Here is a 10,015-nt window from a genome sequence, read left to right as displayed (position 1 = left end):
GTTTAAAGGCATCCTGTCTCCACCCACTGGATGCCAGTAGAAGCCCCCCCCCCGCCCCCCCGCAACCATCTCCAGACATTGTTAAATTGCCCCTGCTTGAAAACACTACAGAAGACCCAAACAGAAGGTGCCAAGAGGGGAGGAGGGCTGGATGAGCCAGCTATCTTGACTCAGAGGGCTAGCTAGTCTCAGGTCTACGAGCCAATTTGCTGTCCTGCCTATAGGCTTCTACAACCTGCACCCTAGCCAATAGCTGTCTGCACCCATGTTCCTAGGTCCACCAGTTTCTGGGAGGTAAGTGTCTGGGCACTTCTGTGAATTATGGGGAAATGGCTCACCAGCCAGACAAGTCTACCCTGGGCTGTGGGGTTACAAAGCAAAGTAAAATTTAATATGTTGCTGTGTGTGTCCTTGGAGCATGATGTTAACTTCTTCCTGTGGGTCAAGGTCAAAGTCTAAAAAATCACTGGTTATGCTCTATCCGGAACAGCTGGGTTGCTTAACTTTTGACAAAGAAAAATCCCTCCCTGAACCTCAGTCTGGAGTACAATTAGGTAACCAATTAAGACCAGGGTAAGAAGCTAAGCAAGGGGACACGGGACAGTCAACCCACTGTCTGGGGCAAGAGCCCCCTCAGCACGTCATGAGGAGAGAAGGACAAGAGATGGTCAGCCCACCTAAGACAAAAGCAGAAACAGTCTAGATGAAGTGCTTTTTATTTTTAGACCAACCAAACATGTTTAATATAAAAACCTTTTAATACACAAACTGCAATCACAACAGCATCCACGTAGCAGCGAGAGGGCCGGGCGTGGCAGGGGCAGCATGGCAGGAGGAGAGGTTTCCAGAGTCCCTACTGTTTCCTGTGCCTGTAGTCTGTCTGTGGCCTGAGAGCATGAGGTCTTTGCAGAGGGGCCCGATGCCGACACCGAGATGGACAGAGCACAGCGGACTCCTCCAACATGCCATCCTCCCACTGTGACAGCCTCCAGGGAAAGCCGGATCCAGTTAGATGACAGGAAGGTGGCTGTGACTGAGAGTTGGACCATCATTCCTCAGCATCCTGCTGAGCACAGCTTTGGGAACAGAGGTTTTCCAGAGGCTGTTGGATTGAAAAGACCTAAAAACTGTCCTGGAAGGACAGAAATTATGTCCAAGTCCACCTTCTAACCAAGATTTCTTGCCTGTGACTCCAAAAAGCTGGGTGGATCAGCTCAGATGTTTGGGAAGGGACAGGAATGACAGCCTTTGTCTCAATAGTGCTGGAGCCTTGCCAGACATTGACCAAGAAAGTCTCAAGGCAGGGCAGGGAGGTCTGTGGGAAGAATTTTGGGTCAGTGGTATTCACAGGACCATGGTGGCACAAAGGCCTGCAGGCGGAATTTATAGTGTGTGTGGAAAGGAGAAAAGACACAAGTCACAAAGAATTAAAAACTGAAGTACCCGCTTCTTACAGGCCTGGGCACTAGAGGTCAGATGATCCTTCTGGGTCAGGGTTGGGAGAGACCTGAGGCCCGCTCCTTCCTCAGAGCCATGTCTGCCTAGCCTTGGTGTATTTGATGGCCCCAGAGTTCTCCAGATGGCCTCCATGGGACTGTCTGGGAGGCCCGCCTGCCCCCTCCAGATGCTCTAGGAGACTGGCCACAATCCCAGCTGGGCCCAGGTTGGGCCTGGATCCCTGCAGTTAGATGCAGTCCATGGAATTCTCGGGGAGGAGGCCAGGAATGCAGCCAGGGAGACCCAAGCCCTTGATGGGAGCACAGCTGAGGGGGAGGCCACAGCCCAGGGCAGGGTCCTGGTTCTCTATGGCTTCTAGACTGTCCATGTTGTTGTCCCAGTTGATGTGGAAGCGGGTCACGCGGGGGTTCGAGGCCAAGATGTTCCTCTGGAGCTGGGGCAGAAAGAGGAATGTCAACCCTTGTCAGCATGCCCTCTCATTACTCCCACAGAGCCGGGGCCCCCCCAAACCCCTGCCCCAAAGTTAGGAAGAACAGATCTCACTTATTCCATCTCCATCAACAACTACATGTAGAACTCCAGGGAGCGCCTGTGTACCATGACTTAGGGCTGGGACCTATCTAATCTTGATTCTGCGAGGGGTGCTTCTGAGAAACAAAAGACCTTTCTCTCTCCAGTTCTAGTCTGGAGCTGCAAGATCTGAGGATGGCTTGAAAACCTTCAGAAGTGACCTTGGCTCCCAGTTCCAATGAGTCAACTCCCCCAGGTGCAAAGGAGCCAGCCTGTCTGAAGCAGGAAGTGCAGAGACAAGCCCCACCTGAGAGAAGTCTGGCTTCAGGGGTGGGTTCTCCCGCAGCTCGGGATTGGGGTATTCGTTGTTGACATAGTAGCCCACACGGATGAACTCCTGTCCGTGGTACGTGCAGGTGATGAGGACCACGGTCACACCCACGGCATCGGTCTCGGGGATGAGGGATGGGTTGGGGGCGTCAGCCTAGAGGAAACACATCCTGGGCCTTAGTACTGACTGCACAGCCACACCTCAACCAGGAATACAACGATTTTCAAGCAACACATATTTTACTGAGCCAAAGTATGGTCTCTGCCAACGGGAGTTTTTAATCGAGTGGGGAAGACAGAATCAATCCCGCAAATGCCTGTAAAATGCTCAGTGTGACAAGTGCCACAAAGAAGGAAGTGGTGCTGAGGAGTGTAGTGAGCAGGGGGGGAGGGCAGCATAAGATAAGGCTGAACAGGTGGGCAGGTTGGTACCAGGCCACCCAGGGCCTTTTGGGCCAGTTAAAGGCTCAGGAAAGACGAAGAGTGTTTAGCAGGAGATAAGGGGTCTGTGAAGAAGACTGGCAGGGGTGCCTGGGTGGCTCAGCTGGTTAAGGGTCTGACTTGAGCTCAGGTCATGATCTCATGGTTCCTGAGTTCAAGCCCTGTGTCGGGCCCCTTCCCTGCTTATGCTCGCTCTTACAGAAATTAAAACTTAAAAAAATTTTTTTTTCAAAATTGAGTCAACTCTCAGGGTGCCTGGTGGCTCAGTCTGTTAGTTGGTTAGGCGTCCAACCTCGGCTCAGGTCATGATCTCAGTCCATGGGTTTGAGCCCTGCGTAGGGCTGTGCTGACAGCTCAGAGCCTGGAGCCTGCTTCGGATTCTGTGTCTCTGCCTCTGCCCCTCCCCTGCTTGTGCTGTCTCTCTCTCTCAAAAATAAACATTACAAAAAAAAAAAAAAAAAAAAAAGAGTGGCAGTGTGGGACACTGTGACAGGAGGACGGCCGGCTGCTGTTAGAGCAGGGATACTGGGCAGGAGGTTACAGCAGTCATCCTGGAGCAGGGACAAACTTAAACTAGGAAGTAGAGGACAGACATGGATAGATTTGGGGTGTGTTGTTATGGACAGGAGCAGCTGTGTAACGGGTGCAAAATGAAACCAATATAATCAAATGAAACATGGGGTCCCTTGTTCACAGGTTAGTAAGTTTCAGCCAGCGACAGCAGAACACTGTGCCGGGTGCAAGGCCCCTTGTGGCTGCATGTGCCGAATGCTCGGGACGCCAGCCCTGCTTGTGGAGTGGAGTAGGTGGGCTCACTGGGGCCTGGATACAGGTGGATGAGGTAACACCTCCTAACAGCATGAAATGGAGTTGCTTGGACTGGGGTGGGAGGAGCAGAGGGGGAGGTAGGTGAGGATTTGAGCAAAGCCTCTCAAACTTCAAGGAGTGTTAAGAATTGCCCTGTACCTGTGCTCCTGCAGCCCCTGTGGCACTGGATTAGAGTCATGTATCAGCTATAGTGAATCTTCATTTGTGGATTCGCCTTCTTGCTAATTAGTAGTAGTTATCTGTAACCTCAAAATTGGGGTGTTTTCGTGGTCATTTGAGGACATGCACAGAGTGGGGAAAAATCTTGAGTTGTCTGATGTACGTGTTCCCAGGTGAGGTCATCACCTCACCTCATCTCAGCACATATTGTAAATGAGCATCCTTTTTGTGGTCTTTTTAATGCCACGTTTCTCACATTTTGGTGCTTTTTGTTGGTGATTTTGCAGTTTAAAATGGCCACCAGAGGTGCCTGGGTGGCTCAGTTGGTTGAGCGTCCAACTTCGGCTCAGATCATGATCTCACGGTTTGTGAGTTCAAGCCCCGCGTCAGCTCACTGCTGCCAGTGTGAGGCCTGCTTTGGATCCTCTGTCCCCCTCCTTCTCCGCCTCTCCCCCACTCACGTGCGTGCGTGTCTCTCTCTCTCTTTCTCTCAAAAATAAACAAACATTAAAAAAAAAAAAAAAAAAAAGGCCACCGGGGCACCTGGGTGGCAGTTGGTTAAGTGTCCGACTTTGGCTCAGGTCATGATCTCACGGTTAGTGAGTTTGAGCCCCACGTCAGGCTCTGTGCTGACAGTGTGGAGCCGTGGAGTGTGGAGCCTGCTGCTTCAGATTCTGTGTCTTCCTCTCTCTCTGCCCCTCCCCCCTCTCACTGTCTCTGTCTCAAAAATAAACATTAAAAAAAAAAAAAAAAAAAAAAAAAAAAGGCCACCAAGCATAGTGCTTACTACTGTCTAGGGTCCCTAAGGGCAAGAAGGTGATGATGTGCCTTATGGAGAAAATACGTGTGTTAGATAAGCTTTTTTCAGGCATGAGTTACAGTGCTGTTGGCCAGAAGGTCAATGGGAATGAACCAACAATAATACTAAATAAAGGGTCTTTAAACAAACACACATAAAACAAGCTTATGTATTTACTGGTTGACAAAAATAGGACTTGTAGGAACCTAATCCGTATTTCTTCCAGGGGCAATGGTTCGGTACTCGTTAATTCAGCATTTACAGCAACCTTCTGGAAAATAACTCCCGTGAATAAGGAGAATCGACTGTGATCAGTGGCTCATGGTGACAACGATGACACAGAGGTGGAGGAAAGGGAAACGTGTGAAGTACTTCTGAGAGGTCAGACAGTTCTTGAAAGCAAGAGCCAGAATTCTGAACCTGAACCACTGACCCACACCATGTGCTTTTGGACAGAAGAGGATAATTTTAGGTGCCAAAGCCTCAGGCCTTGTCTCTCTTACCTGAAAGATGAACATGTGTCTCCCTGCTGGAACAGGCCCAACCAGCACGGAGTCTAGGATTTGATCAAACTCCTCACTCTCCGCTGAGCCAACATAAATGATCTTCCACTCTAGGTCTGTAAGGATATGAGGTGTTAGGGACTTGAAACAGGTGGGGAGCACGAAGGCAGGGGAAGGGTCTTCTCGAGTTTTGGACAGATCCTTAATATACTGGAAGAGTTTTATTCTCAAGACCACCTGGCATCTCCTGGGCACGAAGTGCTGGGCACCACTGTCCTGTACACTGGAAGGGGCACGAGCCTCTAATTCTAGGGGGGTAATTTCTCCTGTGAGCCTAGCTTTGCCAAGCGACCTCCACCCTGCACCTCTGGGGGAACTCGGGGATCTGAGAGCCTGAGGGTGAACCGTATGGCAGAGGTTGAATTAGGCGCCACGTGACAGAGGCGTGCTGAGGAGGGAACAGCAGGGAATTGGGCCATTTCAGGGCTCTGCCCACTGGGTGCTGGGATAGGAAGCAGCATCCTCTTTCACACACAGGGACCGGTGCCACCGAACTGAATAGATCCCTCGACAACTGGGGCATGGCAGCAGATTCCAATCCAGCAGGAGAGCCAGACAGCAGGAGGGGGAAGACGAGGCCACTGGGGGAGCCAGCCAGGCCCCAGGTCTTCCAGATCAGGCACCAACTCATGCCGGCTCTTAGACCCTTGGGTGACAGTGACTCAGTCAACAAATGTGGCACCAAAAGATGATCCTCCGAACCCCAACTCTTTCATCCCATCCAGTGGGGGGATCTCATCCCTGACTATGTTCTAGCAAGGTGAAAGGAAAAGTGCTTAAGGAGAGACCCGGCCCATCAAGTGCCGGAAATCCCTGGTCACCGCTGCCTCTTGCAGGAGGTCCAAGTGTATCAGGGGCAAGGTCACGCTAGTACACGGAGGCTTGGCAGGAGACCTGAAACTTATTTTGGGTTCTTTGAAATTACACAACCCACAGCTCCAGCAGCCAGGGGCGGGGCGGGGGGAAGTTTCACAGGAAGTAAACTGTTGTTGAAGTTGCCCTGTTTCTTGGTCCAGTGTCCCACAAGAGCATCCAACTTTGGAAACACAGCTATGCGGGGCCACAACTACGGAGGTTTGACACCTGAGCCCCGAGCTCTTCCTTGATACACTGACTTTCTGTCGCTTTGCAGTTTTACCCAGGCCCTCTACTCAGGAAAAAGGAGCCTGAAGGAGAGCAGGCCCCGCGTAGGCCACAGGCACTTGATGTCCAACACCATTGGCAAAACCTAAACAGCGACCGGAGTGGGTGCTGACCAGAAGAGAAAGCATGCTGTGCTGGCAGCCAGGCAAACGGGCCGCAACGGCTCCCTCAATGCGGGCCGTTAAGAAATCAGAGAATTAACAGAAGGCCATAGTGAAATATTGACTCGAGGGTTAGAGGAGCTGCTGAAATCATCCATGGAAGATAGCAGATGATTGAGATAAAGGCCTACGAATTGGATCACCTTAAACTTGCCAGTGTTTTAAACAGAAGCATTCCTAAGTGGCTTCATTTTGGAATGTAACCATTCTTTAGAATTAGATGTGGGACGTCAATCACCAATACAGCACAAACTCATTCCTCTGGAATACAGGACTCAATTGTACCTATGAAACATGGTGCACCTAACTTTTTAGGCAACTTCAAGGGTACCTTGACAATATTCAATTTTGTCTTCACGCTCTAACTTTACAACCGAACACCTGACAACATGCTCCTCCACTATATATGAAAACAAAACCAAAACCAACAACCTGATTAAAGCCATGCAAAAAACTATCGTTAGTTGAACTAGCTGGAGAATGTTTCCTGCCTTAAAACACAACACAACACAGAAACCGCCCATGTAGGAGGCTTTTTTCTGTTTATCACTTTGCCGTTTTTCATAATCATATAGACGAACCCTGGTCTGACCACGGTGACAGCTGTGGGTCAGAACATCTGCTTCTATGACTTATTCAAACAGCAGCTGTTGAATTTCTCCATGAAACAGAGGAAAAACACACGTAATGTATTAAACGTGGACCTATGCCTTGGAAGCATCTATTTCCAGTTGCTGAGGAGAGAAAAGAACCAAAGGGGCCTAGAGCCCTTGGGAAACACGGTCAGCCAATGACTGGGGGTTGGGTCTTTTGTCAGGTCTTCAGTTGCCAGTGTCAAGGTGACAGGACTGAGATTTCTCCTGAATCTGAGAGACTCCTAAAGCCAGGCCCCCTCCATCTGTTTGGGAGTCAGGAAACGGATTCTCTCTGCTCCATGGGAAGAAGTCCGGGAAGAGGCAGAGAGCAAGTTGGCAGGTCAGAGTCATGGATAGTCCTAGGGATAGAACCAGAGTCTGGATTTTCAGGCCAGAGTTTGCTTTCCAACTTGAATTTCTCTGAGCAAAAGCTTTATTGTCTGGGTGTAATTAGTAATAGCACTTTCCTCATTCTCTTTTGAGAGTGTCCTGGTACGGAAACAAATTCTACGCTCATTCTATTTACGTTCCATTTCTAAAATGAGGGATGCATTCTTTCTTTCCCGGGTTATAGTAAAAGCGGAGAACTCTGGACTCAGGACTCAGAGACAAACTTTAGTGTCAATACTTCTACAGACCGGCTGTGTGACCTTGGAGAAGTCATCTCATTTCTATTAAAAAACGACCAGCGGTGGACTTTTGCCTTTCCTGCTCTGAGTCTATAAACAGATTAGTAAAGTAACAGGGCAGGGGTTTTCCTAGGAATAAAACTACTAGATCATGACAATGCAACCATTTTTAAATGCAAGGAGCGCAAACAGGCTGTTTGAAACCCGACCTCCTGCCTTCTGGGAACTGTGAATCCCTTAACCTATTAGCTCCTTACATCTCCTCCTGGCTTTAAAATTAAATCTTATTCCACAGTGTCATTCTACACTTTAATTATTTATTTACACCCTGCCTTGTTCCAGAAAGGATTTAACTGGGCTTATTCTATAGTTAGTCACAAGTCGATTCCTTAATTTAAAAAGGAGAAGAACCTAGGAGAGATTGATCCATTGGCCCGGCCCAAAAGCACACATATCTCAAACCGTATCAGCCCCAAGCTAATCCAAGTGGCTGGCTTTTCCCACAAACCACCCACCTACCGCTGAGAGGTGCTAGTTAGCACACCATGGCCTCACAGATCTCCACCTCCTCAGCGGCTGTTTCTTCTCCTTTAACCACCAAGTGGAGAGGATTGGTCTAATGGAGTACTTCCTTCCTGAAAGTGGTGCCAAGAGTCCCTGGGCAACCTTACATTTTAGATTTTTATAGACCTTTACTTGAAAGGTCTTTCATTCTTTGTGGCTTCCGTCTTCTCATCTGTGAGATGAGAGCCATGTCCACCTTTATAACACACAGATGAAGTACGTCAGTGAAAGCACCCTGGAAAAGATGCACAAAACGTTCTGACCTCTCAGCCGGTTGTCTGAAGCCAGATACCATCATGGCTCAGCCTGGCCCACCCAACCCCCCCGAGACTAGGTCAGACCATCAAAAGTGTTGGAAGAAGCACCTCGGTAGATCAGCTGGAACCTGGTGGGCAGACAGTGGGAGCCAGCTAAGGCTGGCCTGGCTATGCCACCCCTCCAGTAGGAGTGTTTATCAAAGCAGGCAGAGAGGAGGGAGGGACCGAAGCTGGGGAGACCAAGTTATCTTGAAAGACTGGAGCTGGAAACCTGCCCTGCCTCCCCAGGTGGGTATCAAGAGTGGAAAACTGGGGCCTAGCTAAGGAGGTGGAAAGTCAGGTTCTAGGATGTGTGCTTTAGGGTAGAAAACAATCAGAAGGGGGTGGGGGTGGGGGTGGGGTTGTTTTAAATATCAGCAGGCTAGGGAGGGGACTGGGAGACAAATGGGGAGATAGGGGCGAATTAGGTCTTGCCACGGGGGAAAGGGATTTCACAGGGAGAAAGTGTGATAGAGGGGCTCCGTTGCGGAAAAGGGGAGGGAGTTTGGGGAAGATAGGGTGACTGAAGGTCTCTGCAGGTTAAAGAACGGAGACTGAGGTCTCTACAGAGAAAATAGGTGCCCAGCAGGCGCTCCACAGAAAAAAAGAGGGGGGTGATGAGGTCTCCCCAGGGATAACTGGAGTGACCCCGGGCAGGGGGTTGGGTTGGCCATGGGGTGTCAGGGGTAGTCTCTACAAGGAGGCTGGGGCTGAAGCGGAGGGAAAGAGGGAGATCAGTTGTTTCACGGGGGAGGTCGGGGTCCGCCGGGGGGAGGGGGAATCTCCACACAGGCCCAGCCTCACCGTCCGCCAGGGCCTCACTGCACTCGAAGCTGATCTCGAACCGGAAGGGGCTGTGGAAAGGGCTCGGATTCTCCAGCACCGCCACGTTCAGCACAGAAACCTTGGCCATCGCCTTGCCGGGCTGCGGCAGAGGCCACAGCTGGGGCCGGGCCCGCGCCGAAGTCCTCTGTGGTCAGCCGGGTAGCGTTACCTAGAACCGCTCCCGCCTCTTCTGTCCGCGGACTGAAGTGCGTATTTGGTCCGCGCGCCTCCTTCAAATAGCCGGCCCCACCCTCCGGCCAATCACCGTCAACGCTTTCCGGCAGCGCGAGCACACCCTCAGCCAACCCTGGAGCGCGGGGTCGGCGCGCGCCGAGCCTCAGCGGACCAATCCGTGGAGCTCCCTCTCCGGGACGCGCGAGGGAGGCGGAACCATTTCTTGGCTTCTTCGGGTGTCCACCGGGAACCAATCCCCAGCGTCTCCGACTTGGGTGTCTGTGGGGGGGCGGGGCGGAATCAGAGAGCGGGGCTCCTATCGGCCAATCCCGAAGGTTCCCGCACCGGCGTGGCCCGCGCTTCGCCCAGTCCTTCCGGGAGACTCACCCCGGCGGAGGGCAGCGCCGCCAACTGCCTAGTGGTGGCGCGCGGCGCTCGCCTAAGAGGGCGGGAAGGGCGGTGCCGGCGCCCGCGGTGATTGGCAGGGAGGAGAGTGGCAG

The 10,015-nt window shown here is 51.4% G+C and overlaps 1 protein-coding gene across 1 annotated transcript; it reads right to left on the bottom strand.

Moving 5' to 3' along the window:
* Window positions 1-700: 700 nt before the first annotated feature.
* On the bottom strand, window positions 701-9,953 carry ASF1B (anti-silencing function 1B histone chaperone). Its single transcript, XM_025916516.2, has 4 exons — window positions 9,321-9,953; window positions 5,029-5,144; window positions 2,276-2,452; window positions 701-1,891 (listed from the first exon to the last, which is right to left on the bottom strand). The coding sequence occupies exons 1-4, from the start codon at window positions 9,427-9,429 to the stop codon at window positions 1,685-1,687; spliced, it is 609 nt and encodes a 202-aa protein (XP_025772301.1). The 5' UTR covers window positions 9,430-9,953; the 3' UTR covers window positions 701-1,684.
* Between the last annotated feature and the right edge of the window lie 62 nt (window positions 9,954-10,015).

This window comes from Puma concolor, chromosome A2 (assembly GCF_028749965.1).
Source record: "Puma concolor isolate L17-30 chromosome A2, mPumCon1.1.hap2, whole genome shotgun sequence".
Lineage (NCBI taxonomy): Eukaryota > Metazoa > Chordata > Mammalia > Carnivora > Felidae > Puma > Puma concolor.
Note: the sequence above shows the minus strand (reverse complement) of the source record. Positions and strands in the feature narration are given on the sequence as shown.